The sequence below is a fragment of the Convolutriloba macropyga genome, chromosome 3, assembly GCF_964194025.1.
Source record: "Convolutriloba macropyga chromosome 3, txConMacr16.3, whole genome shotgun sequence".
NCBI lineage: Eukaryota > Metazoa > Xenacoelomorpha > Acoela > Convolutidae > Convolutriloba > Convolutriloba macropyga.
The window spans coordinates 4037204-4059808 of record NC_134470.1 but is presented as its reverse complement, the minus strand read 5'-3'; the positions used below and the strand labels follow the sequence as shown (position 1 = coordinate 4059808).

The window sequence follows — 22605 nt, the reverse complement described above, 5'->3', positions numbered from 1 at the left end:
TGATAACTATTTAACCGGTGAATAAGTATTAATTTTATCCATATTGTTATTAAAATTTTATTCTACGCAATTTTAAATCTCATTAAAGAGGGAAAAATGTCATACATCATCAATTAATTTAGTGCAGTAAATTTATTATACGATGTACTTATTTTAATTTAGTGTACTTATTACTGAAGGGCATGTGTTGAAGTCGAGTGTAGTTCATTGTTATTTCATGCATTAGTCTGTTACTTTAATTGCCGCATCGGGAAATTGTTGTTCATGTTGTGACTACTGAGATATCATTTTACTTTCAGTATCACTATTTTAGTTTTTGCACTTCGCGAACAGTTGCATAATTAACTTATTCTTCGCTAATCGTCTTTACTAGTCAAGTAAAATAGACAAGTATTTGTCAAGCAATTCGCTAAGCGAATTCACTTAAAAACTGTGCTAAGCGCACCCGCCGCGCAAGTTAGCAAAGTAGAAACATAATCGTAACTCACGACTCAAGATCAAGTATATAATTTCATTTGTGTACGACATGCGTATTGGACTCACACTGCTATCCCCCTGTTTGATTGTCGCCTCTTCTACCATTGTGCCACAGTACCTTGGTTTCCTTATGGGCCGCAATCCTTATAAAGCGTAGATCTTACATAATTTTCGTTGAATTTAGCATAGATCTTACAAATTTTGCGTTGAATTTAGCGTAGAACTTGCATATATTTCGTTGATTGATAAATATGTAAGACCTACGCCAAAATTCAACGCAAAATATGTAAGATCGGCGTTGAATGCGTTGAATTTATCTAAGCTCTACGCTAACTTCAACGCAAAATATGTAAGATCTATGCTAAAAATCAAACGCAAAAAAGGGAAGATCCACGCCAAAATTCAACGCAAAATAGGTAAGATTGGCGTTGAATGCGTTGAATTTATGTAAGATTTACGCTAATTTTAACGCAAAATATGTAAGATTTATGCTAAAATTCAACGCTAAATACGTAAGATCTACGCCAAAGTTCAACGCAAAATAGCAAAGATTGGCGTTGAATGCGTTGGATTTATGTAAAATCTACGCTAAATTCAACGCTAAATATGTAAGATCTACGCTAAAATTCAACGCTAATTTTGTAAGATCTACGCCAATTTTCAACGCAAAAAATGTAAGATTCGCGTTGAATGCGTTGAATTTATGTAAGATCTACGCTAAATTTAACGCAAAATATGTAAGATCTATGCTAAAATTCAACGCTAAATACGTAAGATATACTACAAAGTTCAACGCAAAATAGGTAAGATTGTCGTTGAATGCGTTGAGTTTATGTAAGATCTACGCTAATTTCAACGCTAACTTTGTAAGATTTTTCATTGCGTTGAATTTAGCGTAGAACTTGCATATATTTCGTTGATTGATAAATATGTAAGATCTACGGAAAAAATCAACGCAAAATAAGTAAGATTGGCGTTGAGTGCGTTGAATTTATGTAAATTTTACGCTAAAAATCAACGCTAATTAAGTAAAATCTACGCCAAAATTCAACGCAAAATATGTAAGATCGGCGTTGAATGCGTTGAATTTATCTAAGATCTACGCTAAATTCAACGCAAAATATGTAGGATCTATGCTAAAAATCAAACGCAAAAAAGGAAAGATCTACGCCAGTATTCAACGCAAAATAGGTAAGATTGACGTTGAATGCGTTGAATTTATGTAAGATCGACGCTAATTTTAACGCAAAATATATAAGATTTATGCTAAAGTTCAACGCTAAATACGAAAGATCTACGCCAAAGTTCAACGCAAAATAGGAAAGATTGGCGTTGAATGCGTTGAATTTATGTAAGATCTACGCTAAATTCAATGCAAAATTTGTAAGATCTATGCTAAAATTCAAACGCAAAAAAGGGAAGATCTACGCCAAAATTCAACGCAAAATAGGTAAGATTGGCGTTGAATGCGTTGAATTTATGTCAATTTTACGCTAAAAAACAACGCTAATTAAGTAAAATCTACGCCAAAATTCAACGCAAAATATGTAAGATCGGCGTTGAATGCGTTGAATTTATCTAAGATCTACGCTAAATTCAACGCAAAATATGTAGGATCTATGCTAAAAATCAAACGCAAAAAAGGAAAGATCTACGCCAATATTCAACGCAAAATAGGTAAGATTGACGTTGAATGCGTTGAACTTATGTAAGATCGACGCTAATTTTAACGCAAAATATATAAGATTTATGCTAAAATTCAACGCTAAATACGTAAGATCTACGCCAAAGTTCAACGCAAAATAGGAAAGATTGGCGTTGAATGCGATGAATTTATGTGAGATCTACGCTAAATTCAATGCAAAATTTGTAAGATCTATGCTAAAATTCAAACGCAAAAAAGGGAAGATCCACGCCAAAATTCAACGCAAAATAGGTAAGATTGGCGTTGAATGCGTTGAATTTATGTAAGATTTACGCTAATTTTAACGCAAAATATGTAAGATTTATGCTAAAATTCAACGCTAAATACGTAAGATCTACGCCAAAGTTCAACGCAAAATAGGAAAGATTGGCGTTGAATGCGTTGGATTTATGTAAAACCTACGCTAAATTCAACGCTAAATATGTAAGATCTACGCTAAAATTCAACGCTAATTTTGTAAGATCTACGCCAATTTTCAACGCAAAAAACGTAAGATTCGCGTTGAATGCGTTGAATTTATGTAAGATCTACGCTAAATTTAACGCAAAATATGTAAGATCTATGCTAAAATTCAACGCTAAATACGTGAGATATACTCCAAAGTTCAACGCAAAATAGGTAAGATTGGCGTTGAATGCGTTGAGTTTATGTAACATCTACGCTAATTTCAACTCTAATTTTGTAAGATTTTTCATTGCGTTGAATTTAGCGTAGAACTTGCATATATTTCGTTGATTGATAACTATGTAAGATCTACGGAAAACATGAACGCAAAATAAGTAAGATTGGCGTTGAGTGCGTTGAATTTATGTAAATTTTACGCTAAAAATCAACGCTAAATAAGTAAAATCTACGCCAAAATTCAACGCAAAATATGTAAGATAGGCGTTGAATGCGTTGAATTTATCTAAGATCTACGCTAAATTCAACGCAAAATATGTAAGATCTATGCTAAAAATAAAACGCAAAAAAGGAAAGATCTACGCCAATATTCAACGCCAAATAGGTAAGATTGGCGTTGAATGCGTTGAATTTATGTAAGATCTACGCTAATTTTAACGCAAAATATATAAGATTTATGCTAAAATTCAACGCTAAATACGTAAGATCTACGCCAAAGTTCAACGCAAAATAGGAAAGATTGGCGTTGAATGCGTTGAATTTATGTAAGATCTACGCTAAATTCAATGCAAAATTTGTAAGATCTATGCTAAAATTCAAACGCAAAAAAGGGAAGATCTACGCCAAAATTCAACGCAAAATAGGTAAGATTGGCGTTGAATGCGTTGAATTTATGTAAGTTCTACGCTAATTTTAACGCAAAATATCTAAGGTTTATGCTAAAATTCAACGCTAAATACGTAAGATCTACGCCAAAGTTCAACGCAAAATAGGAAAGATTGGCATTGAATGCGTTGAATTTATGTAAGTTCGACGCTATTTTTAACGCAAAATATCTAAGGTTTATGCTAAAATTCAACGCTAAATATGTAAGATCTACGCTAAATTTCAACACTAATTTTGTAAAATCAACGCCAATTTTCAGCGCAAAAAATGTAAGATTCGCGTTGAATGCGTTGAATTTATGTAAGATCTACAATAAATTTAAGGCAAAATATGTAAGATCTATTCTAAAATTCAACGCTAAATACGTAAGATCTACGCCAAAGTTCAACGCAAAATAGGTAAGATTGGCGTTGAATGCGTTGATTTTATGTAAGATCTACGCTAATTTCAACGCTAAATTTGTAAGATCTACGCGAATTTTCAACGCAAAAAATGTAAGATTCGCGTTGAATGCGTTGAATTTATGTAAGATCTAAGCTAATTTTAACGCAAAATATATAAGATTTATGCTAAAATTCAACGCTAAATACGTAAGATCTACGCCAAAGTTCAACGCAAAATAGGAAAGATTGGCGTTGAATGCGTTGAATTTATGTAAGATCTACGCTAAATTCAATGCAAAATTTGCAAGATCTATGCTAAAATTCAAACGCAAAAAAGGGAAGATCTACGCCAAAATTCAACGCAAAATAGGTAAGATTGGCGTTGAATGCGTTGAATTTATTTAAGTTCTACGCTAATTTTAACGCAAAATATCTAAGGTTTATGCTAAAATTCAACGCTAAATACGTAAGATCTACGCCAAAGTTCAACGCCAAATAGGAAAGATTGGCATTGAATGCGTTGAATTTATGTAAGTTCGACGCTAATTTTAACGCAAAATATCTAAGGTTTATGCTAAAATTCAACGCTAAATATGTAAGATCTACGCTAAATTTCAACACCAATTTTGTAAAATCAACGCCAATTTTCAACGCAAAAAATGTAAGATTCGCGTTGAATGCGTTGAATTTATGTAAGATCTACAATAAATTTAACGCAAAATATGTAAGATCTATTCTAAAATTCAACGCTAAATACGTAAGATCTACGCCAAAATTCAACGCAAAATAGGTAAGATTGGCGTTGAATGCGTTGAATTTATGTAAGATCTACGCTAATTTCAACGCTAAATTTGTAAGATCTACGCGAATTTTCAACGCAAAAAATGGAAGATTCGAGTTGAATGCGTTGAATTTATGTAAGATCTACAATAAATTTAACGCTAAATACGTAAGATCTACGCCAAAGTTCAACGCAAAATAGGTAAGATTTGCGTTGAATGCGTTGAATTTATGAAAGATCTACGCTAAAACTCAACGCAAAATATATAAGATCTATGCTAAAATTCAAACGCAAAATAGGTAAGATTAGCGTTGAATGCGTTGAATTTATTTAAGATCTACGCTAATTTTAACGCAAAATATGTAAGATTTATGCTAAAATTTAAACGCAAAAAAAGAAAGATCTACGCCAATATTCAACGCAAAATAAGTAAGATTGGCGTTGAATGCGTTGAATTTATGTAAGATCTACGCTAATTTTAACGCAAAATATGTAAGATCTATGCTAAAATTCGAACGCAAAAAAGGAAACATCTACGCCAATATTCAACGCAAAATAGGTAAGATTGGCGTTGAATGCGTTGAATTTATGTAAGATCTACGCTAATTTTAACGCAAAATATATAAGATTTATGCTAAAATTCAACGCTAAATACGTAAGATCTACGCCAAAGTTCAACACAAAATATGTTAGATTTGCGTTGAATGAGTTGAATTTATGAAAGATCTACGCTAAAACTCAACGCAAAATATATAAGATCTATGCTAAAATTCAAACGCAAAATAGGTAAGATTGGCGTTGAATGCGTTCAATTTATTTAAGATCTACGCTAATTTTAACGCAAAATATGTAAGATCTATGCTAAAAATCAAACGCAAAAAAGGAAAGATCTACGCCAATATTCAACGCAAAATAGGTAAGATTGGCGTTGAATGCGTTGAATTTATGTAAGATCTACGCTAATTTTAACGCAAAATATCTAAGGTTTATGCTAAAATTCAACGCTAAATACGTAAGATCTACGCCAAAGTTCAACGCAAAATAGGAAAGATTGGCGTTGAATGCGTTGAATTTATGTAAGATCTACGCTAAATTCAACGCAAAATTTGTAAGATCTATGCTAAAATTCAAACGCACAAAAGGGAAGATCTACGCCAAAATTCAACGCAAAATAGGTAAGATTGGCGTTGAATGCGTTGAGTTTATGTAAGTTCTACGCTAATTTTAACGCAAAATATCTAAGATTTATGCTAAAATTCAACGCTAAATATGTAAGATCTACGCTAATATTCAACGCTAATTTTGTAAAATCAACGACAATTTTCAAAGCAAAAAATGAAAGATTCGCGTTGAATGCGTTGAATTTATGTAAGATCTACAATAAATTTAACGCAAAATATGTCAGATCTATTCTAAAATTCAACGCTAAATACGTAAGATCTACGCCAAAGTTCAACGCAAAATAGGTAAGATTGGCGTTGAATGGGTTGAATTTATGTAAGATCTACGCTAATTTCAACGCTAAATTTGTAAGATCTACGCCAATTTTCAACGCAAAATATGTAAGATTTGCGTTGAATGCGTTGAATTTATGAAAGATCTACGCTAAAACTCAACGCAAAATATATAAGATCTATGCTAAAATTCAAACGCAAAATAGGTAAGAATGGCGTTGAATGCGTTGAATTTATTTAAGATCTACGTTAATTTTAACGCAAAATATGTAAGATTTATGCTAAAATTCAACGCTAAATACGTAAGATCTACGCCAAAGTGCAACGCAAAATAGGAAAGATTGGCGTTGAATGCGTTGAATGTATATAAGATCTACGCTAAATTCAACGCTAAATATGTAAGATCTACGCTAAAATTCAACGCGTAGATCTTACAAAATTAGCATTGAATTTTAGCGTAGATCTTACATATTTAGCGTTGAATTTCACGTAGATCTTACATAAATTCAACGCATTCAACGCCAATCTTTCCTATTTAGCGTTGAACTTTGGCGTAGATCTTACGTATTTAGCGTTGAATGTTAGCATAAATCTTACATATTTGGCGTTAAAAATTAGCGTAGATCTTGCATAAATTCAACGCATTCAACGCCAATCTTACATAATTTTGCGTTTTTTAGCGTTGACACCTGGGCCCGGGTTTTTATTTCTGCGGAAAATAAGGTTAAATTCATTGGGGTCTTTCCTATTATACCCCCCAGCTTAATGGCCAGATAACCTATAGCCCCCTAAATGGTAATTATTTTGGCGTAGATCTTCCCTTTTTTGCGTTTGAATTTTAGCATAGATCTTACATATTTTGCGTTGAATTTAGCGTAGATCTTAAATAAATTCAACGCATTCAACGCCAATCTTACATCAATTTTCGTTGAATTTTGGCGTAGATCTTACATATTTAACGTTGAATTTTAGCGTACATCTTACATAAATTCAACGCATCAACGCAAATCTTACATATTTTGCGTTGAAATTTGGCGTAGATCTTACAAATTTAGCGTTGAAATTAGCGTAGATCTTACATAAATTCAATGCATTCAACGCCAATCTTACCTATTTTGCGTTGAACTGTGGCGTAGATCTTACGTATTTAGCGCTGAATTTTAGCATAGATCTTACATATTTTGTGGTAAATTTGGCGTAGATCTTACATAAATTCAACGCATTCAACGCAAATCTTACATTTTTTGCGTTGAAAATTGGCGTATGTCGTACAAAATTATCGTTGAATTTTAGCGTAGATCTTACATATTTAGCGTTGAATTTCGCGTAGACCTTACATAAATTCAATGCATTCAACGCCAATCTTACCTATTTTGCATTGATCTTTGGCGTAGATCTTACGTATTTAGCGTTGAATTTTAGCATAAATCTTACATATTTTGCGTTAAAATTAGTGTAGATCTTACATAGATTCAACGCATTTAACGCCAATCTTACCTGTTTTGCGTTGAATTTTGGCGTAGATCTTCCCTTTTTTGCGTTTGAATTTTAGCATAGATCTTACATGTTTTGCGTTGAATTTAGCGTAGATCTTAAATAAATTCAACGCATTCAACGCCAATCTTACATCATTTTGCGTTGAATTTTGGCGTAGATCTTACATATTTAACGTTGAATTTTAGCGTAGATCTTAGATATTTAGCGTAGAATTACATAAATTAAACGCATTCAACTAGAATATTACATATTTTGCGTTGAAATTTGGCGTAGATCTTACAAACTTAGAGTTGAAGTTTGGCGTAGATCTTACATATTTAGCGTTGAAATTAGCGTAGATCTTACATAAATTCAATGCATTCAATGCCAATCTTACCTATTTTGCGTTGAACTGTGGCGTAGATCTTACGTATTTAGCGTTGAATTTTAGCATAGATCTTACATATTTTGTGTTAAAATTAGCGTAGATCTTACATAAATTCAATGCATTCAACGCCAATCTTACCTATTTTGCGTTGAAAATTGGCGTAGATCTTACGTATTTAGCGTTGAATTTTAGCGTAGATCTTACATATTTAGCGTTGAATTTCGCGTAGATCTTACATAAATTCAACGCATTCAACGCCAATCTTTCCTACTTTGCGTTGATCTTTGGCGTAGATCTTACGTATTTAGCGTTGAATTTTAGCATAAATCTTACATATTTTGCGTTAAAATTAGCGTAGATCTTACATAAATTCAACGCATTCAACGCCAATCATACCTATTTTGCGTTGAATTTTGGCGTAGATCTTCTCTGTTTTGCGTTTGAATTTTAGCATAGATCTTACATATATTGCGTTGAATATTAGCGTAGATCTTACATAAATTCAACGCATTCAACGCCAATCCTACCTATTTTGCGTTGAATTTTGGCGTGGATCTTCCCTTTTTTGCGTTTGAAGTTTAGCATAGTTCTTAAATATTTTGCGTTGAAGTTAGCGTAGATCTTAGATAAATTCAACGCGTTCTACGCAAATCTTACATAATTTGCGTTGAAATTTGGCGTAGATCTTACAAATTTAGCGTTGAAATTAGCGTAGATCTTACATAAATTCAACGCATTCAACGCCAATCTTACCTATTTTGCGTTGAACTTTGTCGTAGTTCTTACGTATTTAGCGTTGAATTTTAGCATAGATCTTACATATTTTGCGTTAAATTTAGCGTAGATCTTACATAAACTCAACGCATTCAACGCGAATCTTACATTTTTTGCGTTGAAAATTGGCGTAGATCTTACAAAATTAGCGTTGAATTTTAGCGTAGACCTTACATACTTAGCGTTGAATTTAGCGTAGATCATACATACATTCAACGCATTCAACGCCAATCTTTCCTATTTAGCGTTGAACTTTGGCGTAGATCTTACCTATTTAGCGTTGAATTTTAGCATAAATCTTACATATTTTGCGTTAAATTTAGCGTAGATCTTGCATAAATTCAACGCATTCGTCGCCAATCTTACATAATTTTGCGTTTTTAGCGTTGACACCTCGGCCCGGGACAATAAATTTTCTAAAAATTGCAAAGATGATAAGGAGTACTGCATTCCGACGTAAGCATTCTCGAAAATTGACTAAGGGCTTCTGAATCAATCAATTGCAAAACAATCTCTCCTAGATTGCTGCTGCCCAAAAAATTATCGTATAAATGATTTTTGGCTGCAAAAGATAGGGAAGTGCTGAAAAAAGAACCTTTATCTTCCAATTTTTTTCAGATCGATACGCGGAGAAGCAATTCAATCAAATTATTAACAATGAACAGCTAGCAATGTATCTTCGCCATCTTGCCTCTATAGTGGGAACAACGTCGGGGGGAAATATGGATAACATACGTATTACGCATTTCGGAAGTAAAACCTAACCGAATAATGTGGGGGTTTTGAGGGGATTTTATCTAAAATGACCATCAAGCCGTTGGTTTTCGTAGCAGCCAGATGGAGCAAGATCCTAGCATGGAAGGGGGTGTCGGGTCTGGCAGGGTTGGACGAGAGGGGTCAAAATTTCCAGGCGAGGAGGGTGGCCGGAGTAGTGTTGGGGGGGGGGGGGGTGGGGGTGGGGTGAGGGGTTGAATTTTCCTGAATTTTTGAATCGTTGTTTGAGATACATTTCTGAAAACAGTTGACACAATATCTCATAATCAAAAGTTGCTCAAGACAATGCAACTCGGAAACAGACAATCATTTAATAATACAAGCTCTTCGTTATGAAAACTGTTAATAAAAACAACGCAAAATATGCATTTTGTGACATCACGATTATACCGCAGCTCAAAACTGCTTCAGTTGAAATTAGCAGCTATTTGTAGTTTCAGGATCGTTACTTCATTTCGAAATTCAGTCCAAAGTTATTTGTTGTTAGAACTTTTTGAGTAATAACAACATCGGTTCAACCTAACTTAATTTTATACTACTCAAACCAAAGCTCGTGATTGGTTTTGTTTTAAATCTGCAAGCGAGTTCTTACACAGGTCTATTTCTTGTAATAGCCTGACTTCAGTTTCCAAATGCGTTCTAAATTCAGTTGCACGACTTAAGTGAACCCGATTTGTTGGGTAAACTAGGTGTGAACTTTTCAGTTTTCTAAGAAAATCAATTTGCACTTATTGTCGATGTCGTTTTTTGGGTTTCAAACAATTCCTTTAAAACCACACTCATCTTTGTTTCTTGTGGGATCACAACGGCAAATTCGAACTCAAATTGCCGTGTTACTGGTACAACTTCACTCGCGTTTATATCATCGTACACATTATGCCGTTCAAGGTAATAAATATAATAAGAAAGTATTTGGTTTTGCAGCATTCTCAAGCTCATTAAATTTATAGGCGAAACGTAGATTAAAAAAACACTTTAAAAAGTGTAGTTGATAGGTGCGGTTTTAAACCATGCTTTGCCTGTTTCTCTCTCCTATTTCAAACTCATTAGTGGATAACAAACTAAAATTTTGCATCATTTTGTTTAAGATCAATTTTTTAAATACCAATAAGCCAATATCTCGACATCAAAAGACTTTTGAACCAGCAAGCAACTAGAAAAAAAAACCATTTATTGACAAAAGTTTCTGTTCATAATGACATTCTTCAAAAAGCACAAATTTTGCTGATTCTGGTTTTCATTTTATAAACGTTTGGATAACACAGCACCACTCTTCATTTACTTCATTTGGATTTTAACTTCTTACAGTTTGTTTCCCAAAAACGAAGAAAAGCAAACTCCAGAAAAACTCTAAATGCGTTATACTTTGCATTCTGAACAATTTAGAACAAATACTCTGATTACGCTTTTCAAGCCATGACATTTTTAAAAAAAATAATAGTGTTGTGTCAGCAAATTGCCAGCCCTTCCGCGGCAGTCTATGAAGCACATATTCTCCAACTTGTGGGCGAAATGCAAGAAAGAAGAAAAGCTGATGTGAAGGGAACATGACGTCATATGGTCGTAACAACAATTTTGACATTAGTGAGCAAACTCAGAACAAGCCAAAAAATGCTTCGCTCGACAATTATCATCGCAGCTATTAAAAAATGAATAATACTTTTCGTTAATAAACGTCGTTAAAAATTTATTGAGCAGATAGAGAAACTCCTACGTGGTTTATGCAAAGACGAGATCCAAAGCTCGTGGGACAACTTTTATAAGTTGAGATTTCGACCCCTAGTTCTACGCTTGCTATATGGTCAATTGGTGTAGATAATTGAATGAAACTATCAACTAATAATTTAATGTTCAACAGCATCAAATATGATCTGAGCATGCAGGGATAGAAGTATTTTAATGAGCGATTTGAATAGGTTAAGTAGGCAATAACTGACTTAGTCTATGTTACTTTTCAATATAGATTAAAATTAGGAGATATTAGATGGTGGGATCTGTCACAATATATTAAGAGTTAATAAGTTATCTCAGTGAGTTGAGATTTTGCAAAGGATAACATCACGGGAGTTTTATTCGTAAGTGAAGTTGTAAGTTATTAAAATTTTGGTAGCTGAGAGCGCAAGATCCTTTTATACTTGCGGACACGTTCTCTCTAGTTTCCTATTGAGTAGAGGTTGTCATGTCAACAGTGATATCAAAACTAATTTGGTATTCGCAGTGTGACTTGGTTTTATCATGTCACGATGATAGATTTAGCATTAAGTGAATTCAACAAAAAAGATTAAAAAGTCATAGGTGAACAAAAAAAATGCGCTCTTTACAAAAGGTTCACACCTGTAGTTTTTGTTGTCTCTCAAAAATGCGGCCTAAGAAAAGCTCCTTTCTCCACTCTTCTCTTCATTTTTTTCGTCGATTTTATTTAAACATTTTTAGGTTTCGAACGCACTCGTTTCAGAAGACGTAGAAAGAAGTTGTAAAAAGAAATTACTCCAGTCAACCTCTTCGGGCTGTAACTACTGCAATGCAATTGTGTAAAATATTACCGCAATGCAATTCAAAGTCTTCGAATTGTAAAAATCTAAAAAGCCATGATGAACAGTATTAGCCTCACTATTGCTTCGCGGCTATTGAAAATGTTATTGAAAATGTTACCAACAATAATTAGGAAAACGATCAAGTTATGCAATGTTTGGCGTCTGTTGCAGAACAAATGTTTTATCGTGTTTCAAATACTGCAGCACAAAACTGTCCTAAAGTTTTACCTAAACGCAAAGATTAAAATTAAAGCTATAAAAATTTGACAAATTTTGTGAAAATCTTGATTTAGAAAAAAAAGTGCAAGATATGCGGTTATATTAAGTCATTCACTACCACATCAGACCTGTTAGGAAGTCAAACATGACTATTTATGATATCTAGAGGATAACACATTGGATTCCAACCACAATATTATCTGTAACGTTGCCAATCGAGATCTTAACTGCGATGAAGCTATCAAATATAGTTATAAAGGCTCATAAAAAGACAGCGTGCTTGAACAAACTGGCTACTATGTAGGAATACCGTTAAACCCATACAGAAATACTTCGTTCTTCCTTCACATTTGGTCTCGACAAAAATACACCCCCCCCCCCTCCTCCACAACTTCGTTCATAAAAGCAGAAAAGATTTTTGATTGTCAATTTTGATGATATTTTCATATGAATTCCCCATCAAGTTTGTAGGATGTTAGTAACGTTTGTTCTTAGTTTCCCTGTTAAGTTGTTATAGGACGTCAGTAACAATTGCCAAGTATATGAACCCGAGAGTGACGTCATTTCTATCGGCGGTGTGGGCTGCGACTGTGTGGGCGTGGACTCTTTGATCGACTCCGGTTGGGGGTACGGCGCCCTGGTGACCTGCAACATTAGAACCCCATGAGAAATATCAGCGATCGTTAAACAACCGCTGTTGAGTTGTCCACTGTTAAATAATGATGGAAAGTTCAAGAAGTGGACGAAAAAGAAGTTTTTCTTCCGCCGTTAGTTCACCAATAATTCGGGGTAAAAACAGTGAAATAAAATAAAAGCATTTATAAATTAGAGGAGAATTTAATAATGGAAGCATTGATTTGAAGCTGGAAAAAATAGTTGAAAAACATTTCTTCCAAAATCTTCCCAACTCGAAGCCGGCTCAAGCTGTGGTCTCAGACCAAAATCAAGTATGTCCAGACCGAAGATGAACACGGGGCGTCATGCCTTCAAAATTACATAATCTGAAAATTTAGAAAAACTCATTAAAGTTTGGACATAAAAACACATGAAAGTCAGGACAAAACATGACCAATTTTTCTTCCCAAAGCAAAGGCATTTTGAATACAAATCTTGCACTGAGTAGATAGATTTAATTATCGTAGGAGGTGTCAGCGAAGCACGCCGTCAAAAAAATCAAATTTCTCGGTTCCTAATTTAAACCTTCAAAAAAATTTTGACCCCGAAAATTCTGTTAAACTTTCATTTTTGCAACAGCAACAATGTTAATGTTAGGATTTTTTAAAAAATGAGCAACTGACTAGAAGAAAAAGCTAAATATGGGTATCAAAATCCCCCAAAATTTCCTGCAGAATAGCAATTTTACGCTAATCCTTTTGAAGAGCAGATTTTTATGCAGTTCTCTCGAAACACGAAATTGAAGTGAAAAACATAAACAAATAACGTCGGTCGAATTGCTCTCAAACGACCGGCGAGTGGCGAGCTTGGCAGTAGTCAGCTGGGGCTGAGAGATGCTAGCAGTAGGTGGGGTGGTGGTGGGCGTGAGTCGAGTGGAGGCATTGGCCTTAGGGTTGGGAGGGCTGGACCAGAGGGGGTCCAAATCGCCAAGTGGTGGAGGGTGGACGGGGGTGAGGAGGTGAGAAGGGTGTGAAGGGGGGGGGGAAGGGTTGATGAGGAGGCTTACTGGGGGAGGGGTTACCTGAATTTCTGAAAATCGCATACTTAGAGACAAGTAAGTCGCAACACCCAAAGGGAGCTGATTAGCCACTTAAAGTATTACTTGTCAGCAAACTTAATGAACTAAGACCGCTACCTGTTATCCCGTTTTTGAGGACAAAAAGTTTAAGGTGTCACAGGACAAATCAGTCCTGCGACAAATTGTATTAAAAAAGACCAGAGGGCTTATATAATGGCTACAAGCTTTGTTTGCGAGCAATTAAACACTAACTAACTAATATTAGTGCGAGCATTTAGCCTATTACCGTTTACATTTAGCCTATTACCGTTTAGTGAGGTCAAAGGTATTCACATTGAGTATTTGTTGTTATAATGGTTTCACTATTTAACTGTTTTAACTCAGCTGACTGCTTAGCCTGTCACCGTTGATTATTTTAGCTGTATTCAGTGATAAACAATTGTGATCAATTATTCAAAATATAGACGGCAGATTGCCGGAAAAAAGCTGCAATAGAGTCTTGTGGCCTTCCATGAATTGAAATAATTAAAGGAATAAGATAGACAGATCAACTACCAGTCCTTTAATAGATCACTAGATTTTTTGGGTTATATTCACACTATCAATTTTGACACATACGGTCGATAAAGAAAACAAGCCTTAAAAAAGCGTTTTTAAAATTGATGTTCAAATTCAAACACTCGAGACTAATATTCAAGAATTAGGGCATATAAATTTGGCACTTCTAGATGCACACTATTGAACTTTAAGTAGTCGATGTTCATAAAACTTAAAGTTCCATAAATGAGTTCTGAAGTCATTTTTTTGAGCGAGGTAAGCCACGAAATTGACCTGAAAGCAGAAATAACGTCACACGCACAAAAATTTTAACTGAAAAGCAGTAGAAATCACTGAATTAATTGAAAAAGGTAGTTTCAAGAACTCAGGTCGTAAGAATCATCAATGGAGGCAACGAATTAAAAAACATTGCAGGAAAAGTCGCAATGTAAAATTCAAAGAATTTTTATTTTTCATTGACTAAACAAAAAAACTAGACCTAGAACGGACTATGAGTGAATAGGGAAAAAAATCAGATAAATAAAACAAAAAAAAGAGAACCAATGTCAAAATTGCGCTAGGGAGAACCACTAGCGAGAAATATAAATTTGATTCTAATAGAAAACTAAGCCTAGAATGAACTATGAATGAATTGTGAAAACCATTTAGAAAAAAATCCGATCCAAAATATTGAAAAAACTGTAAAAACAAAAGTGAATTTGACGCATGTGAACAAAAAACCACTAGCGAGAAGACAAATTTTGTTCAAATACTGCTTTCTCACTCTAGTTTAAATTTAGAGCAAAAAATTTTCACGCTACAAAACCGCTCACTTTTTAGCTCCATTTCCTATTTCGGCGTGACCAAAATCACTACTCCAAATTGACTTCAAAAATCGTGAAAAGTTGTAATCAGATCTTTAAAAAATATATCAAAACAACTACTCAAAAACAATGCAAAAAATGAAATGAAAAACTCAAAAGTACCCTACAAAACCAGCAGATCAATTGAACAAGAACAAAATCATCTCAAAAGTTGAGAAACTAAAACAATCAAACAAACTGAACAAAAAGATACTCATTGCTAAAATTCTTGAAGTTTTTACCCCAAAGGCAAAATTTGATCCTTTTAAATATAACTATTTCAAAAATGTGTTCAAAACCAATTATTATCTCTGAAATTGACCCAGAATTATATCTGCAAGACCTGAAAAAAATTCCTTGGACTTGAAGATCGATTAAATCAGTAAATGACATTTTCTTTTACAAAAAAAAATCAATTGCAAAATTTTATCAATGTAGCTGAAAATGGAGATATTACTATAATCAGAATCATCATTTTTGTGTCTCTAGAGGCTATCCAGTAACCCGATTTCAAGCATGAAAAAATTCATTGGCTCATAAAGATCGATAGGCAGTAATTTTTTTTAATTTCAAATTTCAAAAATTAGAAATTCATTCACTTGAAAAGTTGTTGACCATTCCATTGCTCCCTAGTTATACTATGTTATAACATACTATCAAACTTTAGAGGAGGTTAGCTGGTTACTGAGGCAAGAAAAACTGAATAAAAGACAAATGTTTTAAAAACTTGAAAATAAGATTCTGAAGTTCGAAACGTTAAATTGTCGAAAACAAATCCACTGCCAATAGCAACCCAGCAATAACGTTTTATAAGACCGTGGAATAAGTTTTCTGGCACCTGAGAAAGGACAAATATCAAAAATTGGCAGAAAATTAAGGAACTTAAAAAAATTGCAGATTTTATCAAAAAAAATGCTAAAACTCGAGACATTTAAAGTTGAAAACCCTTCATTTGTTACTACAAAACTATGCAATGCGCAATAATCAATTATAAAAGGAGATTTCAAGACCTCGAGGCTGGAAAAACACAAAAAATGACAAAAATTTCAAAAAACTTGAAAAAGATTGCAAAAATTAGTATCATTTTGCGTGTTTGTGTTTGTAGTACCAAAAAATATAGCTTATAAAGAGGTCATAACAGGTATTTGTGTATTGCAAAAAAAACTTCATTAGCCTTTTAAAACTTCAACCTAAACTAATCAAACAACTCAAAAAATTGCAAAAAACTTGAAAAATTGCACGATTTTGAGCCCAAAAACTCCTAAAACTGAACTTTTAACATAAAATAAAGCTATCTCAGCAGCTGCACCACTCTAAGCACTTGAAGGACTACTAAATTTGGGCATCTAATGAAACTTAAGGCCAGCTGGGCTTTACCTGTTTATCCCGTTTTGAAAGATCAAAGTCAATGAAAATTGTGTGAAAACATCTTAAAAAAACATAGCCGGAAGAATTCCGGAGACAACTCGAAGTGCAAATCCATTTAAAGGCCATTCAAATAGTCATCAGACAAACAGTACTTCAACTGATTTATGATTATCGTGAGACAAAACCATAAAACAAAAAAGTAAAGAAAAATAAACCCCAATCTTTAAAATCTGATTTAAAAAATCTGATCAAATTTTGTTATAAATTGATATCTCGAAACAACTATCTCTGCCAAAATTACTTCACCAAAACAACTAGTATTTACTAAAACCACTTATGTGTATTTTTTAACAATACTTGAGGAAAAAAAATCTCTTAAGAACAACTTGCGCTGAAAAACTGGAAAAAACTTAGCATTTTTTTAATATTACGAAAGCATATATATCCAAAGAAAAATTCCTTTCAGCCAATAAGGTATCCAGATGCTCGCAAAAACACTAGCAAGTCAAATAGAAACTTGTCTAAAAAACAGAAAAAAAACAAAAAATACGGAAAAAATTAAGAAAAATAGTTTCAATTTTCGCCATTTTTTGTCATACTTCTCGACAAAAAATGATTCATATCCACAAAACTGTGACCAATTATTATTTTTTTTAATTTGCTCAAGTAAAAGGGGTCTCTTCAATGCCAATTTGAGCCAGTAAAGTAAAACAATTGTCAAAAAACGCAAAAATTAGCCCGAAAATCAGCAAAATACATGAAAACCTCCGAAAAAGCAAAAAAATCATTTGAATTTCCAGAAACATTAAAACCAGCCATAAGTTTAAACAAAACCATAACCAAACCTTTTAACCAATAAAATGAAAAAATCTGCTTTAAAATGCAAAATACCTCACGTGAACAAAAAAACTTCGCTCGCTTACAGAATTTTTTCACTCCTCAATTTCTCGCTCTCTAGAAAATGGCAATATGAGCGAAAAACCACTCTTTTCGCTCCTCTCTTCATTTTGTTCAGCAACAAAAACACTCCAAATTTTTTCACGTGTTTTTTTCCGCTTCTAAATTCACTCCAAAAAATTGGTTAAAAAGGACTTCTGCAATACTCCCTCTTCGAGTCGTAATAATCAGAGCGCCCCAATACAATTCAAATTCTTTGAATTGTAAAAAACCTCGATGTCCCCAAAACCAGCCGCTATCGCTTCGCGGCTATTAAAAATATATTTTGGGATATGCACCAAAATTTGGTCCATGTAATGCAGCATATACTAAGACCAGACACCAGACATTAACAAAAGCTAAATGATGTGCAAATTACATAACTGGATGTTGCCATTAACCTGGAAAAATCTGATTTCCAACCTATGAATGTTTTGTCAAAGACAAAGGATCGGCCAGGTGCTCTAGGTCTATGCTCAGCTGATATTGCAACAAATAACGCCAGATTATTGCAGCCTTTTTTTTGTCTAAAGAATTCTTTGAGTTTTCCTTGCGATTAGCCCTGTTTTTGTTGTTCTTCTTTATAATTAGAGCAAATTATTGTAAAACAAATTCATTTAAACTGTATTTAATTCCCGAAATGCATTGTTGAGCATTATATATCTGCCAATGAACACTATGGGCGCAAATTCAGCAGCATAATGGCACTGGCAAGCAAAAAAACTAAATATTGGGGTGATATGAATCAAAAATTTTAATCTCAGTTTCAAATGAAGGAATAACAAAAACAACAGCAAAATCAGAACAAGGTAAAAAGGAAAAAAGTAACTTTTGACCACCAGCGGAGCTCTTGGGCACATTCAAAAATGCAGAGACAAAATTGGTGTGGTCCTGTGGTTTGTTTTTTTTTAAAACTGCATAAAACATTTCCAACAACATATATTGCTTCCTTAATATCAAGACAATGTCAGTTAAGTAAAAAAAATTTAAAAAAACATTTTGATGAAAAATTGGATTCAAAATCAGATCTAGGTGAAGATAAAAATGAAGCCAAGGAACTGCATATTTATGTTGCTTTCAAATGAATTGTCAAAATGTTGTTGTTGCTGTTGTTATTGGGAACAAATAAAAATTCCACTTCAAGTTGATTTTTAGGCTATTCGAGTATGCGTAACGAGTCAGACCTAGGTATTTCTTCACACGGTTTATAGTTCAACAAGTCTTCTTTACAAATTCTACTTTTGTTTTTTTTTCAGCACGTCTTTTTGGAAGGTTGAACCATTATTCGATCCAGCGCAGGAGCGCTCTTGTGACAGGATCAGAGTAGAGTCTGTGTTATCTGCTATGCTATTGAGGAAGAATAGCTCAGCACTTTTTTGCTTGAACATCGCAAGGGAAAAATTTTCAGTTCATGACCTCTCTGATAAAACAAGTGGACTTATTTCCCGTTCGTTATTCATATAACAGTTGTCTTCTGGAGCCACTCAAGAGGGTAAAGTTAACCGCGATTTCCAGCCGCACATGAATGAAAGAATCTATTCTGTTTTGGCCCCATTATTTTTTGCGCCCCTTTACAAATTATATGTTGTTATATAGCACGCTACTATAAAAGAAAATAGCAGCACGTGCTCCTGGGGACGTAAAAATGTAAGCGCACTAAATTGGGGGGGGGGGGGGGGGAGCAAAACAGAATAGAAACCGAATGAAACCTCATATAACAGAACTGGTATGATACGAGATTGGTAGATACTCAGTTTAATGACTGTTTGGACTTTGGTTGCTAAGTTCCTTCTAAAAAAAACAAGAATCTGAGTGCTTTTTTAAACGCTGTTCAACATAGATTTTCCACGTGAGGTCTTGTGACACATTGATGTCCAGTTTTTCATGCTCGCGGGCCTACTTCTCTAGGATCTTAAAGCAACCCGTTATTTTGGAACATTTTCTGGAGCCAGTTGCATCTGGTTTCCACTTTAAATTTCGTCTAGATCAAAACGGGTTTCCGAAAAGCGGTTTTTTGATAACCAAAGCCTTCTGGAATTCTATTGTGTTAACCCAGTGATTGTGCAACTTGTATTGTTCCCATTATAAGCCCCCACAACATTAACATGAATCAAGAACGAGTTGCATCAACATTTAGTTACCCGCAATTTTTAAACAGTTAATGGAAAAAATAAGTAAAACTTAATAACAACTTTTGCGTCTTTCCCATTATAGCCCCTGCATCATAATAAATATACCATTATGGGGGATTATAATTTCAAGGGGGCGATAATGGGAATCACCCCAACTTTTAAGGCTGCATGAATTATCTCTTGGCAATATTTTAGAGTTTAAGGAACGCCAACTAAAAAAGTTTGCTCTTGAACAGCTGGAAACATTTGTCTGGATTCAATCACTGCATCTATTTAAATGTCTTCAATTGCTATGCAGCAGACCACAATTTACGGGTATTTCCCATTATAGCCCCCACCCCGCACCTTAGTGGTCACATAACCTGCAGCCCACCTCTATGGTAATCATACCACAATGGGGGCTATATTTTTCGAGGGGGGTTGGGGGTTATAATGGGAAAGACTCCAATTGGCTATCAAATTATACTTTAAGGGCAAGGTATTACAATTTTAATTGGATCTTTTCCGTCTCTGCTCCCCCCCCCCCCAGGCTTAGTGGGTGCATATTATTTACAACCCCCAGACGCACGTGCCATATTTTTTTATATAATTTACTATGTAATGACACGCTCTCTGCAACTGGGGGGTGTATAACGTACTGGGGGGGGCACAAACGGAAAAGATCCGAAACAGGTCTTAAGTCTCTTTACCTTCCTGGACTTCGGCCTCGATTGGGAGATCTTGCTGGACTCCTTCTCACGGGAGACTTTCCTCTGCCAGGTGACCTTCCTCTGTGGGGTGACCTTGACCTGGGTCTTTTGGGTATATCCGGGATGGCCTGCTCTGTGGCCGCAATGAGCTCTGGGTCGTGGGGTGATCTGATCGGGGGGTACATATCCAGGCGGTGGGCCTGGGGGAGGTGCTTGTTGCGGGGGAGGGGGTGGTGGCGGCGCACTTGCCATTGTTTATGGTTGTTTCTTTTTTTAGCTAAAAGTGATGCAAAGTTCTAAGTCTTTTCAGTTTGTGCATGCCCCCAAGGTTATTGGGTTCAGAGTATTTGCAACCCCAAGCCGCGAGGGCGTGCCATATTCATACTGGGGAACAGGGTAAGGGGAGAAGGGTTCGTCTTGCATTAAATACTGGGAGTACTGGACGGGGGGGATAAGGCAAGAGATCCAAATTTGGGTCTTTCCCATTATAGCCCCCCCCCCCCCCAGCTTAGTGGTCAGATAACCTATAGCCCCCCCCAAAAAAAAAACATGGTAATTATACCATAAAGGGGGGCTATAATTTCTTGGGGGGGGGGCTATAATGGGAAAGACCCCCAAATTTTATATTATAGTCCTAACAAAAATTGGGTGTTTCGCATTAAAAATCCCACATTATCGTAACTACCCCATTATTCAATATACCATAATGATTACCATAATATACCATAATCAGCCCACAGCACCAATCATGGATAACACCATAATGGGGGTGGGGGACTATAATTACATGGGAGGCTATAATGGGAGAGGGATCTTTTCCGTTTGTGCCCCCCCCCCCACAGCTTAGTGGGCGCATATTATTTGCACCCCCCAGACGCACGTGCAATATTTTTTACATAATGATTTACTATGTAATGGCACATGCTCTGTAACTGGGGGGCGCATAACGTACTGGGGGGGGGGGGGCACAAACGGAAAAGATCCTGGGAGAAAACCCCAAAAACTGTCAAAAAATGCGCGTGGGGTGTGAACACTCTTCTGAACACGGGAAGAGGGATATGGAGGGTGAGGTGGGGGCAGGGGGGGAGAGTACTTTCAAATTTGGGGCCTTTCCCATCCCCACAAAATAGCCCCCCCCCCCCCCCCCACAAAATCATAGCCACCGAAATCATAGCCCCCGTTATGGTATAACTACAATGATTGCGGAGTATAGGTAATGACCACTAAGCTGGGAATTGGGGGGATGGGGCTATAATGGGAACAAAGACCCACTCGGATTACCTTTGTCAATTGGTTGAATTCCAAGTCAGTTAGACCGTCAGTAGTCAGACATTTTGCCTCATCAAAAGTCACATGTCAAAATAATCTCTTCTCTTGCAAAGAGAAGCCATTTAAGCGGTAAAAGTTGATGCGCGCAACCTATTTTTAGTTCTGCGGAAAATAAGGTTAAATTAATTGGCGTCTTTCCCATTATACCCCTCCCCCAGCTTAGTGGTCAGATAACCTATAGCCCTCCCCATCATGGTAATTATACCATAATGGGGGGCTATAATTTCATGGGGCGGGGGGGGGGGAGGGCTATAATGTGAAAGACCCTATTCAGTGTATGTTTTCGTGCTGCTATATAGCACGTTACTTAAAAAATAGCACGTTCTACTCGGGGGAGGAGGGACAGAATAGATCACAAAAAAGCTGAGAGGCCCCGAGGGACTTAGGTCCCTGACACGAGTGCTGGATACAAGTCCCAATCCCCCCCCCCAGCTTAGTGGGCGCATATTAGTTGCACCCCCAGACGCACCTGTCATATTTTCGCATAATTATTTACCATGTAATGCACGTGCTCTAATTGTGGGGCGCATAACGTACTGGGGGGGGGGGGGGGCACAAACGGAAAAGATCCAAACTTTTTAACCATCATGGATACTTATGTATTCGTTAATAAATGTTCTGAAAAACAGTTTAAAGGTGAAGATTTTCACCAACAGTTTTAAGAAGTTGCTGTTTGCATTCGCAATTTTTACATCGGACACATTAATGAATTGCTCTTGACAAGTGAACTAATGAATACCCACATAAACTTAGACATGGCTTCAAAAAGTACTATATTAGTTTAAGAAAACAGGAAAAAATAGAGA

At 35.4% G+C, this 22605-nt stretch overlaps 1 protein-coding gene across 2 annotated transcripts in view; it reads right to left on the bottom strand.

The window, feature by feature from the left end:
• Positions 1 to 12669: 12669 nt before the first annotated feature.
• Positions 12670 to 22605, bottom strand: part of LOC142336790 (uncharacterized) — a 10364-nt gene continuing 428 nt past the window's right edge. Inside the window, exons 1-3 of one of the 2 annotated variants that reach the window (XM_075385709.1) lie at positions 21752 to 21883; positions 20471 to 20747; positions 12670 to 12897 (exon numbers count right to left, since the gene is read on the bottom strand). In XM_075385709.1, the coding sequence (XP_075241824.1) occupies positions 12712 to 12897; positions 20471 to 20722 (438 nt within the window). In that variant the 5' untranslated portion in view covers positions 20723 to 20747; positions 21752 to 21883 and the 3' untranslated portion in view covers positions 12670 to 12711. Of the gene's footprint in view, positions 12898 to 20470; positions 20748 to 21751; positions 21884 to 22605 lie in introns of those variants that run through there. The other variant, XM_075385710.1, reaches the window with a different exon arrangement.